The sequence below is a fragment of the Colobus angolensis genome, unplaced genomic scaffold (assembly GCF_000951035.1).
Source record: "Colobus angolensis palliatus isolate OR3802 unplaced genomic scaffold, Cang.pa_1.0 Scaffold532, whole genome shotgun sequence".
In the NCBI taxonomy this organism is placed as follows: Eukaryota; Metazoa; Chordata; class Mammalia; order Primates; family Cercopithecidae; genus Colobus; species Colobus angolensis.
In genome coordinates this window covers 947627-963364 of record NW_012118844.1, presented here as the reverse complement: position 1 = coordinate 963364, position 15738 = coordinate 947627, and the positions used below count along the sequence as shown (strand labels likewise).

The 15738-nt window shown below is 37.7% G+C and overlaps 1 protein-coding gene across 3 annotated transcripts in view; it reads right to left on the bottom strand.

Moving 5' to 3' along the window:
• Window positions 1-15738, bottom strand: part of ATP11C (ATPase, class VI, type 11C) — a 209312-nt gene that overhangs the window by 81067 nt on the left and 112507 nt on the right. For all 3 annotated transcript variants that reach the window (XM_011961029.1, XM_011961028.1, XM_011961030.1), the window contains exons 3-5: window positions 12098-12187; window positions 9635-9715; window positions 7671-7778 (exon numbers count right to left, since the gene is read on the bottom strand). In XM_011961029.1, the coding sequence (XP_011816419.1) occupies window positions 7671-7778; window positions 9635-9715; window positions 12098-12187 (279 nt within the window). The remainder of the gene's footprint in view (window positions 1-7670; window positions 7779-9634; window positions 9716-12097; window positions 12188-15738) is intronic.

Sequence of the window (15738 nt, the reverse complement as noted above, 5' to 3'; positions counted from 1 at the left end):
GCCGGAAGGGGGCACCCTCTGTGACTCGGGAGTACAGGATGTGCTGAAAGCAGACAGTAGAACAGGAACACCATCAAAAACTCTCCGGGACACCAGGCCCCACACAAAGCTCAAGGTAATAAGGTAATGGCATTCTACCACTTCAGGAATTTGAAGGGGCACACTAAAAAGATCAAAAACCAAAGCCAGCCCAACTCTTGACTAGACTGTCTCAATCCCCACCAATAGCGGCCTGACAGAAGAAGCCAGGCCCATTTCAGAACACATATACCACTGACCTCAGTGAATAACATTCTTTTACATACAATGGCCAAAATTCAATTAAAAAATGAAATGCACAAAAACACAAGCAAAAAATGAGGCATCATTGAAAGATAAAGTAGTCCGTGAAACCAGACCCAAATTGTCCAGATTTTGTAATTTTGAAACAGGGACTTAAAAATAGCTATGATTAAGATGTTAAATGGGTGGGGTGTGGTGGCTCACATCTATATTCCCAGCACTCTAGGAGGCCAAGGTGGGAGGAACGCTTAAGGCCAGGAGTTTGAAACCAGCCTCGGCAACTTAACAGAACCCCATCTCTACAAAAAATGATTATAATAATTAGCCAAGTGTAGTTGCACACCTATAGACCCAATTACTCTGGAGATGGAGGTGGGAGGACTGCCTGAGCCCAGAAGTTCAAGGCTGCAGTAAGCGATGACTGCACCACTGTACTCCAGCCTCGGCAACAGAGTAAGACCCTGTCTCTTGAAAAAAAAAAAAAAAGAAGAAGAAGATATTAAATGGTATGGCATTTAGTGGAAAAGGTAGACAACATAACAATGGATGAAGAATGCTGGCAGAGAGATGGATACTATAAAAAAACGAAAATGTAAAGTTAGAAATGAAAAACATGTTATCAGAGATGAAGATTTCCTTCAACTAGTGGACTGGGTACAACAAAGGAAATAATCACTATTTTTGAAGACAGAGCAAACTGAAATTATCCAAAGTGATATATAAACAGGAGAAAAAGGAGTGTATTTAAAAAAACAACAAATTACTCAAGGGAGAAAATATCAAACAGCATAACAGTCATGTAATTGGAGTACCAAAAGAATAGAGAGAATGAGGCTGAAAAAACATTTCAAAAAGATAATGACCAAGAATTATCCAAAGTTAATCAAAGTCAACAAACAATAGATCCAAGAGAACTTCGAGAAGGATAACTACGATGAAAAAAATGTAGGCATATCATAGTCAAACTGCTGAAAACTGAAAATAGAAAGAAAAATGTGAAGGCACCAATGAAATATTATACACACAAGAACAAGAATAGAAATGAAACAGACTCATTAGAAACTATGCATACCAGAAGACAATGGAATAATATATTTAAAGTACTAAAAGAAAAAAAAAACCCTCCAATCCATAATTCTATATAGCCGGAAAAATAATTTTTGTAATTGAAGGTAAGATAAAAAACTTTTCCATAGGAACATTCACTTCTGGCCGATTTACACTATAAAATACTACAGAAAGTTCTTCATGGATAAAAAATAAGACACTATACGAAAATTTAAATCTACATAGGGAAATGATAAAAATGTGGGTAAATATGAAATATAGTTCTTATTGTTAATCTTTTAAAAACAGTTTTAGGCCGGGCACGGTGGCTCCCACTCGTAATCCTAGCACTTTGGGAGGCTGAGGTAGGCGGATCACCTGAGGTCAGGGGTTCGAGACCAGCCTGGCCAAGATGGCAAAACCCTGTCTCTACTAAAACTACAAAAATTAGCCACACGTGGTGCCGCATGCCTGTAATCCCAGCTACTCAGGAGGCTGAGGCAGGAGAATCACTTGAACTCAGGAGGCAGAGGTTGCAGTGAGCCGAGATCGTGCCACTGTACTCCAGCCTGGGTGACACAGTGAGACTCTGTCTTAAAAAAAACCAAAAAACAAAAAAACAGGTTTTAAAAAGATAATTACAACCTAGTAATTCTGCTCTCAGTTATATACTCAAAGGAGTCAAAGGCAAAAACTCAAACAGATACTTATATACCAATGTTCACAGCAGCACTAATCAAAATAGTCAAAAGTTAGAAATAACTCAAATGTCCATCAACATATAAATGGATCAACAAACTGTTATATACATATAATGGAATATTATTCACCTTTAAAAGGGAAGAAATTTCTGATACATGCTATAACATGGATCAACCTTGAAAACATTACACTAAGTGAAAGAAGCCAGACATAAATGGACAAGTATTGTATAACTCCACTTACATAAAGTATTGAGGATAGGCAAATTCATAGAAACAAAATGTATTAATAGAATAGAGGCCATAAGGGGCTGAGGAAGGGGGAAATGGGAAGTTACTGTTTAATTAATAGAGCTTTGTTTGGGATAATGGAAAAGTTGTGGAAATGGACAGTGGTGATGGTTGTACAACATTGTGAATGTACTTACTATAAAAAAAATTGTACACTTAAAAATGGTTAAACGGGGTCTGGCGTGAGCCCAGCACTTTGGGAGGCTGAGGCAGGCGGATCACCTGAAGTCAGGAGTTCGAGACCAGCCTGACCAACATGGAGAAACCCCGTCTCTACTAAAAATACAAAAAAATCAGCCGGGCATGGTGGCACATGCCTGTAATCCCAGCTACTTGGGAGGCTGAGGCAGGAGAATCACTTGAACCCAGTAGTTCAAGTGATTCAAGGCTGCGGTGAGCCAAGATTGCGCCACTGTACTCCAGCCTGGGCAACAAGAGCAAAACTCCATCTCAAAAAAAAAAAAGTTAAATGGTAAAATTTATTTTATATATTTTATTACCAAAAAACACAACTCACAGGCAAAAATAGTAACATATTGTGGGCTTTATAATATGTAAAAGTAAAACGTATGACAGCAATAACACAAAGGGTATAAATGAGGAAATGAAAATATGCTCTCTGAACACAATGGAATTAAATTAGAAACCATAACAAAAAGGTATCTAGGCCAGGCACAGTGGCTCACGCCTGTAATCCCGGCACTTTGGGAGGCCGGGGTGGGTAGATCACCTGGGGAGTTCGACACCAGCCTGACCAACATGGTAAAACCTCATCTCTAACAAAAATACAAAATTAGTCAGGCATGGGGGCGCATGCCTGTAATCCCAGCTACTTGGGAGGCTGAGGCAGGAGAATCGCTTGAACCCGGGAGGCGGAGATTGCAGTGAGCCAAGATTGTGGCACTGCACTCCAGCCTGGGTGACAAGAGCGAAACTCCATCTCAAAAAAAAATAATAATAACTAGAAAATTCCCAAATATTTAGAAATTACATAACAAACTTCTAAATAACCCATGAACTGAGGAAGTAGAGAGAAATTAGAAAATATTAAACTAAATGAAAATGTAAACATAATATATCCAAATTTGTAGGCTGTTGCTAAAGCAACACTTGGAGGAAAATTTACAGCATTAAACATTTATATTAGAAAAGATGTTCAAATAAACTCCTTTAACTAAATCTAACCTAACACCTCATTTTTACCCAAGGAGCTTCTTTTTTACCTCTTAGCATTGTTCCTCACTCTCTGCCCCAAGCCATACGTTTTCACACTCTGCCTCTCTAAATTTTACAATCTATTTCATGCCCATCTCATGTGAGAAAACTGTTTTCATTCCCGTTTTCTAAATTCAGAGTATTTTTTTTCAGAAGCACTCACTGGGTTCTGACCAGTTACCGCCTTGTATTTTTATTCTTTTAGCATTATGTGGCATGACTACTAAGTTAAACTATAAAACTTCTTGAGAGCATGAACCATCTCTTTTCATTGTTTGTAACCCTTCTAGAACTCAGCACAATATTTCAATACATTTTGGTTGATTCATTGGTTGAAGTACTAGAGTATAACTTTCATTTCTGTTTGGCACTAAAGCATAACATATGATTGAGAGGTGTCTTACTACATCTAGTTTCCGGTATTTGCCAAAAAATACTCCTTCCATTAAAAATAATAGCGTCTTTACACTGGAATTCCTCAAGTCCTGTTACTAAGTCTCATTCTCTATGCCGTATGAAATTCCATCCAGTCTCATGGCATCATATGGTACGTACAGACTGATGACACCCAAATTTCTACTTCTATTTAAAGCATCTCCTCTGAGCTCCAGGATTGACAACTCCAACTGTATGTCTAATAGGTTTCTCAAACTTAACATAGCCAAAAGTGAATTCCTGATTTCTCTTCACTCCCACCTCTGTCCCTAAATCTGTTTTTCTCCTAGGCTTTCCCATCTTATTTAAAAGCACCAACATTTTCTTTAATAGCACTATCTAATTCACTCAGTCACTCAGGCCAAAACCAGGAAGGCTATCTTAATTATTATTATTTTTTTTTCTGTTTCTCTCACCCACTACATCCAATAAATCACTAAATTCTGATGATTCTACCTCCAAAAAATATCCTGAATATATCCATTTCCCTTAAAATCTAAACAGGTAGTAGAGCGTTATGGTTCAGAGTATGGACTCTACACCTAGGCTGCTTTAATTCAAATCCCAGCTTTCCAACTTACTGGGAGTGGGCAAGTTCCTTAACCTCCTTATGCCTCGGTTTCATCATTTGTAAAGAGAGGATAATAAAAATACCTACTTCATCTGGCTGTTGTTGAGGGTTAAATGAGGTAATAGAATGTAAAAAAGATTGCCTGGTATATACTACATACTATATAAATGGTGACTACTATTTTTATTATTGTTATCAATACTACTATCATCCTAATATAAGTCCTTATCATTTTTTGCCTAAGCTATATCTCTCTGATTGCACATTTGCCCATGCTTTCATTTTGCCTCTCTCCAGTTTTATTTTAAAAAATCATCAAGTCACTCTCCGGCTTTAACACTTCAAAGACTCCCCACCATACTGAGGATGCAGACCAAGTCTCTCTCTTGCTCAAAAGGAGTCTCAACAAACTCTTTCCCCCTACTCCCCAGCCAAGCAATCTGCTATTTAGAGACTGCCGGCTAATAAGCATCTCTTCCCACACACTTACACTCCAGAAACAGCTACATCAAATAGTATCTCACACAATAATTTAATCACAATAGTTTCACATTTATTTAATCAAGATTATACCTGGTTGAGTTCAGCCTCAAGGCAAAGAAGCTTGGTGGAGGGAAAGTGAAAAATGGGGGCCTTTGTAAAGGGGAGTAGGGTGGAGTGTCAACAAAATCAGAAAGAGGAAATGAGAGAAAGGGAGAGATGTAGGAGGACTTTGCCTGCTTTGCAATTTTACGTAGTGTACTGGGAACAACAGACTGGATGCTATGAATCATTTAGGCAGCCTTTTGTTTTTGTTTTTGTTTTTTTGAGACAGGGTCTCACTCTGTCACCTAGGCTGGAGTGCAGTGGCTCGATCTTGGCTCACAGCAGCCTCAACTTTTTAGGCTCAGGTGATCCTCCCACCTCAGCCTCCCAAGTGGCTGGGACTGGTTGGCTAATTATTTTTGGAGAGACAGGGTTTCGCCATGTTGCCCAGGATGGATTCCAACTCCTGGACTCAAGCGATCCACCCAACTTGGCCTCCCAAAGTGCTGGGATTACAGGCATGAGCCACTGTACTCAGTCTGCCTTTGGTTCTTAGGCTGATCAATAATGATGAGTTTCTACAACTGTTTCAAAAACTTCAGATCTTAACCTAACCTAGTTCAGCACAAGTTCCCCCTTGACCAGGATGTAGAGAATAGAGAAAAGAAAAAGTAGAAAAAGGAAGACATTCTATGTCAAACACTGGTGACCCTCCCACTCTGTAGTATTCCTCCCATCATTACTGTAAGAAGATGCGAGGAAACTGAACTATTGTTGGGCATATGGAGAACTCTTAAAATTCAGTAAGAAAACAACCTGCTTAAAAAATGGGCAAAAACTAAGCAGCATCTCACCAACGAAGATATACAGATTGCAAAGAACCATATGAAAAGAAAGTCCATATCACATTTTATCAGTGAAATGCTAATTAAGACAAAAGTGAGATAGTACTACACGCCTGTTAAAATGGCCAACATACAAAGCACTGACAACATCAAAACCCAGTCAGGTTGTGGAACAACAAGAACTTCCATTCATTGTTGGTGGGAATGCAAAATGATACAGCTACTTTGGATGATAGTTTGGCAGTTTCTTACAAAGTGAAACATACTCTTACCATACAATTCAGCACTTCTTTGTATTTATTCAAATGAATTGAAAATGTATGTCCATATAAAAACCTGCACACAAACGTTTATAGCAGCTTTACTCATAATTGCCAAAACTCAGAGGCAACTAAAATGCCTTTCAGTAGGTGAATGGATAAACTATGGTATATCCAGAAAATGAAATATTATTCATCACTAGAAACAAATGAGCTATCAAGCCATGGAAAGACATGGAAGAAACTTGAAAGCGTATTATGAAGTGAAAGAAGCCAATCTGAAAAGGCTGTATGATTCTAAATATGTGACATCCTAGGAAAGGCAAAACTATAGAGACAGCAAAAAGATTACTGGTTACCATGGGTTGGGGGGAATAAGGAATGAACAGGAAGAGAACAGAGGATTTTTAGGGCAGTGAAACTATCCTGGTATGATACTACTATGGATACACATGTACATATATAGAAATGTAGGATATGTGGATATGTAGCCTATATCTGACAAAACCCACAGAATGTACACCACCAAGAGTGACTCCTAATATAATCTATGGACTCTGGGTGATAGTGTGCTAAAATAGGTTCACTGATTGTAACAATTCTGGTGTGGGATGTTGACAGCCAGAGAAAATGTGTTTGGGGACAGTGGGTTTATGGGTACTCTCTGTATTTTCTACTCAATTTTCCTGTGAACCTAAAACTGCTCTAAAAATGTAATTTTTTCATTTAAAAAATCTAATGAGAACCAAAAAATTAGTGTTTGACATGGACAAGTCAAAAATGTTATTTGACAGGGGTCTTACTGGGTAAATAATAAATAATGATTAACTGGAATAAATAATTGCCTGAGACTGTCAAAAAAAATACTACTACCTTGGAAGTCTCATATGTTGCTGATGGGAATACAAAATGTTACAGGCACTGTGGAAAAGAGTTTAGTGGTTCATTAAAAAGTTAAACATGTAATTACAATATGACCCAGCAATTTTCCTCCTAGGTCTATACCTCAAAGAATTAAAAACAGGTGTTCAAACAAAAACTGCAATTCAATGTTCACAGCAATTCATAATACCCAAAAGGTAGAAACAACCCAAATGTCCATCAGCTGATGAATCAACAAAATGAAATGTTATTCAGTCATCAAAAGGAATGAAATGCTGCTATATACTATAATGCAGATGAACCCCAAAAACATTCTGAGTGAAAGAAGCTAGACAAAAAGGACACATAGTATATAATTGCATTTATATGAAATATTCAAAATATATATATCCATAGGGACAGAAAGAAGGTTAGTATTGCCAGGGCCTGGGAGGAGGGAGAAATGTGGAGTGTCCGCTTACGGGTATAGGGTTTCCTTTTTAGGGGATGAAAATGTTCTGGAACTAGATAGAGTTAACGGTTGCACAACATTATGAAGTACTAAATGACACTAAATTATACACTTTAAAATGGTGTATTTTTACCATTAAAAAAGGAGTGGAAAAAGAAAAACTACCTTGATTTTTTCACTTTCTTTTCTCACTCGCTTTGCATTTTCAATAATGTAAACAGTGCTTTTGTTGACTTCATTGTCAGCTCTGTGTCTCAGCCAATCTTCATATCCCTGAAACATAAAAATAACTATATAATCAAGTTCAGATGAAATAACGCTGTTAATAAATTTATATATCCTCCCATGAGTCAACACCAAATATTTATAATTATAGCATTAATTTAAACTCAGAATGCTAGAGACAATGCTACACATTTTAATAGCAAATCTGAGATACACTTTCAAAGTACGCCTTAGATAAATAGCTTTATTGTGTTAAAAGTATTCTCCATTCTTTAAACATTAATGAAAACACAAGCACTGGAGACTTACTGTTTTTCATGTGTGAAAGGCTATGATTTATTTTAATTGTAATCTTATTTGAGTTAATGTTAATTATCCCTACTTTTTAATTTGAAAAAAAGATTGTCCTGAGTTTGTATTTTCTTATAGCCATAATCACTTACATATAATCTTTTGTATATGCTATAGTAAACTGTTTGAGTAATCATCTCCAAGGGAATATTTTAATTATTTCTCACCTACAGAGAATAGAAAAGGCAAGCTAGGATTGCTTTAACAGAGAAGCTATGATAAGTTTTAGAGATCAACAGCTAAACTTTTCAACTGACTTGGTGATAAAAGAAAATATAAATTGGTATTCATCTTTTACAGTTAAAGGTAATCAGAGAAAGATCTAATGGCTCATTTTACTTTGGACTTTTCACCGAAACAAAAGATGAAAGAAGGAGGATGCTCACGAATGTTTGAGCATGACCTCCTCTCCTTTTTTATATACCTTTGCCTTTTTTTCATTGTAATAATGTCTGTACCTTTTCAAATACAACTGTTTGAAAAATCTCTTCACTGCCTCCCCCCACTTTTTTCCCCTCAGGTGCTATATCCATTCTTCTTCTGTCCTCTTTATGGCAATGATAGGCTATCACTTTATAGAGTACATTTTGTGATCCTGGTGAAGAAGTAAAGGCCCTAACATGAACCAGTACTGGGAGTAGAATGAATCAGTAAAAAATCCTTTGAAAACCACACATGCTATTCTTGGAACCAGCAATTTTATGATGTTAAAGAAAATAATCCTACCAGTCTAAGGAAAAGAACATTCCGAAAGTCTTTATTTTGCAACTGAACACTTGATAAAATATTCTTATAGTTCCTGGTAGGCAAGATGTAAGACCAGATAACCCCATGAGGAAAGGTAATCTTGTTCCCAATACTGCTAAGAAGAGCTTTGTTTTGCAAGCTTCTTTGGTATGCTTTTTAAAAGTACTTTGTTAAGTAACATCTAAAAGTATGTTTGTAAATAGTCAGATGCTGTGGACTGGACTGACACAAAACATGCTCCAATTTCCTGTTTCCATTTTCATCTGGAATTTTTCAAACATACTAGCATACAAAATGTTCAAAATACTTCAAAGACATCCCTATCACAATCTGTGGCAGTCTATCAGCTCTGACAAAAAACAGGAAATGTCCCCTCTACCTACTACCCCCTGAAGCAGTATAAGGGAAAAACAAGAAAATTAAAGTATTCTTCCCTTAACTTCTCGCTACAGTCATAAACAATTTAAAAAATCCATAAAAATGGGAGTTTTTCACACAGACATACCACAGTGAAACAATTAATGTGCATCAAAAATCTACCTCCTATTTCCTGACTCGGCTGTACCTTTTACCTGCTCTTTCTTTAACGTTTACACCCACACACACAGATACTGAAGAGGAAACAAGGAAATACATGAAGGATGTGCCTTACTATCATTTTAATAGGTTTTCAAGAGGAACCAAATATAAAATAAATCCATAAAGGATACTACCCACTGTATATAAATATGAAAAAGAGCCTTTGACAATGCAATTCCAACAAGCCTGGACTGAAATGCAGGTGTGAGTGTAAAGAAGAAATTTACCTGCTTGATGGCTGTAACAGTTATAACAAAGAAAAGCGGAAGTCCACTGGTAACCGGGCTAGTTGGTGTGTCTACTGTGACCTAGGTAAACAAATTAAATTGAAAGTAAAATGAAAATTTGTCATTAACTCATATGCAGCACTTACATGCTGCAAACATTTCAAACAGAAACATAGATAAAACACATTCCAGTAGTAGGGTAAATATTAATTTTCATTCAAACAAAAAAGCAAACTACATGGCAGTTAGTTTAAGAAACAATCCTAAATTCAAGCATAGTTTTTATCCCAGCTTGGATTAATCCCTTTATTGAAATATATCCATTCACTTACCACCTATTTGCTGAGCACCATTCTGTCAGCCCTTGTGCTATTATCAGCCAAGCTCTAAAGATACTGCTTTAAACAAGACGGAGACAAGTCCCTGCCTTCATGTAGCTGGCAGCTTATAGGAAAAATCAGACAGTAAAACAAGTGTGTAGATTCTGAGGTCTGAAGGGTAAACAGGAGTTAACTAGACAAAAGGTAGTTTTCTAGGCACAGTGAACAGTATATGCAGGTCTCTAGGAAATAAAGGAAGCCAGTGGCAAGAGGGAGTGTGGTGTGAGATGGGGCTGGAAAAGGAGGCAGGAGCCAGACTGTGCAGGGCCCTCTAGGCCAAAGTAAGCTGCTCATTCTTTATCCCACAAATAGCAGGAAATCCTTGAAAGTTTTAAGCAAGGAAAGGTCACATGAACAGAAGTGCATTTTGAAAAGATCATTCTCACTGCTCTGTGGAAGATGAATTAGACAGGGAACAAGAGCGAAGGCAGGGAGTCTATTTAGGAAGCTATTGCTGTAATCTAGGTGAAAGATGATGGCTTGGACTAGAATGTTAGTGGCAGGCGTGGAAAAAAGTTCTATAAATATTTAGGAGGCAAAAATGGCAACAGATTTAAGTGCTTATTAAAGATGTCTTCCAAGTATCAGGTTAGCATGTCTAGGTGGATGTTGTCATTCACTGAGACAGGAAATACTGAAAGAGAACTAGATTTAAGGATGATCTTGAGTTCAATCTGCCCTCCCAACTCGTTGACTCTCATCTCCAACCCTCAACCAGGCCTGCCTCTACCATACACCCTGTGTTGTAGATACAACATATACTTCCATGTATGCAAGGCTTCTACATGGCTCTGTGACTTTAGGCAATCTCCTCCCTATCCCTGAAATACCAGTTCAGCATTCTCCACCAGGTAAACCCCTTCTAATCCTTAAAGGCTCCGTTCAGATAGGATCTATTCTCTGAAGCCTTCTCAAATTCCTCTTGGGTAGAAAAAAATGATAACTTACACTGTATACACAAAGCATTCTGTTCATGCTTCTTGAATGGCTTTACTACATTAAGTGAATACATGACTGTTATGTGACTGGTCTTCTCAGCTATAGCATAAATTCCTTAAGAGGATAAAAGCTATATCTTGATCTTCATTATACCTGCTACCATTTTGTTATCTGTCCTACTGCACAGCACACAGTGGATGAGTGGTATGTTTGCTGAACTGAAATGAAATGCGCTGCCCACCAAGTAGAATGATTCTTTCAAGCAGAATCCTCTAGGTAGTTTATTCTATATCTGTAAGACATCTGACCATGGATCCAGAGGAGCTCCTTTTCAAATCTTCCATCATTCAGGATTAAAATAGGCTCTTGCCCATATTATATCCCAGACTGATTTTAAGTAGCAAGGCTAAATTCAATTACAGTACCATTTACTCAAAGCCTCAAAGTGGGTAAACAGAAGCACTTAGCATCAACAGGGAATTTGAGCAATTTCAATGGGATTTTCCTGCTTCGTTTAAAAAATGAAATGAGAAAAAAAGTACCTTTAATGTAGTAAAATTATCAGGGGTAATTATGGCGACGAAAAGATTTTAATAGCTTACAGATTTAAAGATGGAAGATGCAATTTAAACTGTCTAAAATTTAAAACACAAAACAGTAGAAAGAATACAGAGATGCAGATTGATCTAACTAGGCTCTCACCCTTAAGGTGAGTAAATGAATGAGGGAGAGCAAAAATGGTAATCAGGAAGATGAGTGAGAAGTTTCCAATTAGGCTGAAACTGGTATGTAACAAAATAAAACTATTAGTTTGAACTATTTTCAATTTTGATATATTCCATTTCATTTAATAGCACACAATACACGCCGTGCTAGGATGAGCAAAGATATGATATCCATAAAATTTCAAAGAAAGTAACAATGAAATAAAATCTCAACAGGTTTTCTAGTAAAAATGCAACTTTAGAAATTAATAAAATGATAATCTTTAAATGTTATGTTTCTACTTTAAGAAGTCATATTATAATAAGCTCTGGAATGTCTTTTTTTAATTACATGGCATCTTAAGGTTAGAAATAGATTGAAAACTTGTTTAAAGCAATCAAGTTTCTAAAAGTTAAGTGGCTGTTTAAGGAGCTCTTACCTGTACAAGGAAAATTATGAGAAAATAAAAATTTGCAATTCTTCTAAACTGTTCAAACAGATTCTTTGGGAGAAAATTCCAAAGTGTATACTGTAAGGGAAGAAGAAAAAAGAACACTGTTATGAAAGAAACTTGAAAAATCTTAATAGTAATGACGGATTTTGAGTCCACATTATCATATAAAGTGATATTTAGTATGTCCAACATTTTGAAATCCAAATCTCACACATATACATAAGCATATATTTAGAGACATTTTCCCAACACTCAGCACAGTGCCTGGTACAAGGCAGACAATAAATTATTTGGATGGCCAGGCACAGTGGCTCACACCTGTAATTTCAGCACTTTAGGAGGCCAAGGCAGGCAGATCACCTGAGACCAGGAGGTCAAGACCAGCCTGGCCAACATGGCAAAACCCCGCCTCTACTAAAAATACAAAAGTCAATCAGATGTGGTGGCGCACACTGTAATCCCAGCTACTTGGGCGGCTGAGACAGGAGAATCACTTAAACCTGGGAGATGGAGGTTGCAGTCAGCTGAGTTCTCACTACTGCACTCCAGTCTAGGCAAGAGAGCAAGAACGAGACTCCATCTCAAAAAAAAAAAAAAAAGCCTGGGCAACATTGTGAAACCCCACCTCTACTAAAAATACTACACTTAGCTGGACATGGTGGTGCATGCCTGTAGTCACAGCTACTTGAGAGGCTGAGGCACGAGAATCACTTGAACCCAGGAGGCGGAGGATACAGTGAGCCGAGATGGTGCCACTGCACTCCAGCCTGGGAGACAAAGCGAGACCCTGACTCAAAACTAAATAAATAAATAATTTGGAGGAATGAATGAACACATTAATTTCTGGCTCAGCTAACCTCTGGAGTCTTGATGATCATAACAGATACCCCTGTGAATCATTCTGTCCCCTATGAGTACCTCCAATTTCCATGACAGCTGGGAAGGTGTATACACAACCCTGGGCCATGGACGGCTTTCATTTTAATCAACAACATACCACTCTGGGCTGGGCTTTGGTAATTGGTAATAGGTAAAAGTTTCATGCTAAATGAAGACGCATGGTCAGAAGACGAGAACTCTTAGCCCAACTGTCAACCATATTTTGTCCCTGAAACCTTAGAGTCAAGGACTGAATCATTTAAAAGTAACCAAAAAATGTTGAATTTTTCAGATGACCTAGTAAGACCAGAAACTAGAAAGAAAGAAAGGTTTCTTAACCTAAAAAGCTAAATTTACATTTGAGAGTTCTGCGGTTGACAGTTGGCCTAAGAGTTCTCGTCTTCTGACCTTGTGCAATTTAGCATGAAACTTTTACCTATTACCAATTACCAAAGCCCATCCCAATTATCTGTATAATATGTGAGAACTTATCCTTTAATAAGAGGTGACTGAAAAGCCAAGTTGTAGAGCACGACATAATATATGGGAATTTACTAGCCTTTCGGTTTAAAAAGGCTTATGGGCTCAAAATTTAGGGAATCCTCTGAAAAAAAAAGACAAAAAGAGGCAAGTATATTCAGTAGAACAGCTGCATTACAACCAATAACCAACTTAGAAAATGTTCTACCCTGGAGTCCAAGAAGTATGTTAGGGAAGATAATTTTAAAATAAATGCAGAATTGTGCATGGATGTGCATCACTTGGGAGAAGGAAGTCCACGCTTCTTATGAGATTCCCAAGGTAGCTTGTGACCAAAAATAGAAGTCACTCAAAACCACTGATCCAGTCACTTTGAAGCTGACATAGGTCAGACCAGCATTTTTAACTATCCCAATTATTTAAAATCAACTTTCTAAAACAATAAGCTAAACTCCAACAATAGGCTAATGGTTGAGCTTCTGGTATGTTACCCTTCTGTTTCCAAATTAAAGAGTTTTTAATTAATCAAATAAGCATTACAGACAGAGTCATCTGTAAAAGGTGATATAAACACATCAAAAGGGAATATTGTTGTTGTTGTCATTTTTAAGTCCCAACTGTTAGTTTACCACTGTTTTATTAAATGAACTGCTTCCTTGAGGAATTCTGATTATTCCCTTCATAGGAAATGACTGCCCTCTTCTCTCCTTCATCAAGTCATGAGCTATTATGAGATCAGGGAGCATGTCGTAAGTTCCCTTACTACAAGTGCCTAGAACGATAGCTAGACGATAGTTTAGCACACAGAAGGTATACAAGAAATCTTTATGTGCCCTAGCCATTTACTCTACTGGTTTACCTAAAGGTAAACTTAGTTTCTAGCACATCTTTTTTACTATACTACAAATGTAAGATTTTAATGCAGACCAAGAGAAGTCTACTTCTTAGAGTTTTCTAACTAAAAGTGAAACTGAGTTATAGCCATATACATCAAGTTATTCAAATTAACTTGTTTATCTAAAAAGTAGACTCTCCAGCTTGGTCAGTTGCTACAAAAAAAAAAAACAATGTTATCTCAAGCATGACCTCCATGGCAAAAAAAAAAAAAAGTTAATCACAAGAAGAAAATGTGTATAGCAGTCTTTTAGACACAATGATGAGAATTCAGTTTTTGTTACAAGTTAGTTCTTGCTTGGAGACGTCAGTAAATACTATCTATCTATCTATCTATCTATCTATCTATCTATTTATTTATTTATTTATTTATTTATTTAAACAGAGTCTCACACCATCACACAAGCTGGAGTGCAGTAGCGTGTTCCCAGCTCACTGCAGCCTCCGCCTCCCAGGCTCAAGCAATCTTCCCGCCTCAGCCTCCTGAGTAGCTAGGACTACAGGCACACACCACCATGCCTGGCTAATTTTTGTTGTTGTTGTTTGTTTGTTTGTTTGGAGACAGAGTCTCACTCTGTCACCCAGGCTGGAGTGTAGTGGTGTGATCTCAGCTCATTGCAACCTCCCCCTCCCAGGTTCAAGCCATTCTCTTGCCTCAGCCTCTCGAGTAGCTGGAATTACAGGCACGTGCCACCACATCCGGCTAATTTTTATATTTTCAGTAGAGACAGAGTTTCACTATGTTGGTGAGGCTGGTCTTAAACTCCTGAGCTCAGGCAATCTGCCCACCTCAGCTTCCCAAAGTGCTGGGATTACAGGCATGAACCACCACGCCCAGCCAATTCTTGTATTTTTTGTAGATACAGGGTTTTCCTTTGTACCATCTCCCAGGCTAGTCTCGAACTTCACCCGCCTCAGCCTCCCGAAGTGCTGGGATTACAGGTGTGAGCCACTGCACCGGGCCTCTTTTATACTATCTTTAAGTGCAACTATAAACTTAAAAAGCAGCCCAGACATTTAGAACATGTTTAAAACTACTTATACAGAAAACACCAGCTTTGGGCTGGGCATGACGACTCACGCCTGTAATTCCAGCTACTTGGGAGGCTGAGACAGGAGAATCGCTTGAACCCATGAGGCAGAGGTTGCAGTGAGCCGAGATCGCGTGCCACTGCATTCCAGCCTGGGTGACAGAGAGACTCTGTCTCAAAAACAAACAAACAAACAACGCCAGCTTTCCCAGTACATACAATGCATTTTATCTATGCTTTGTAGTGGATGAAATAATCTGTACACAAGTGTGGTCACTAAAGATGAAATTACGTGAAAAGTTGTGGGTCACTGCCTCAAATATGTATCATCTAATTTAATTT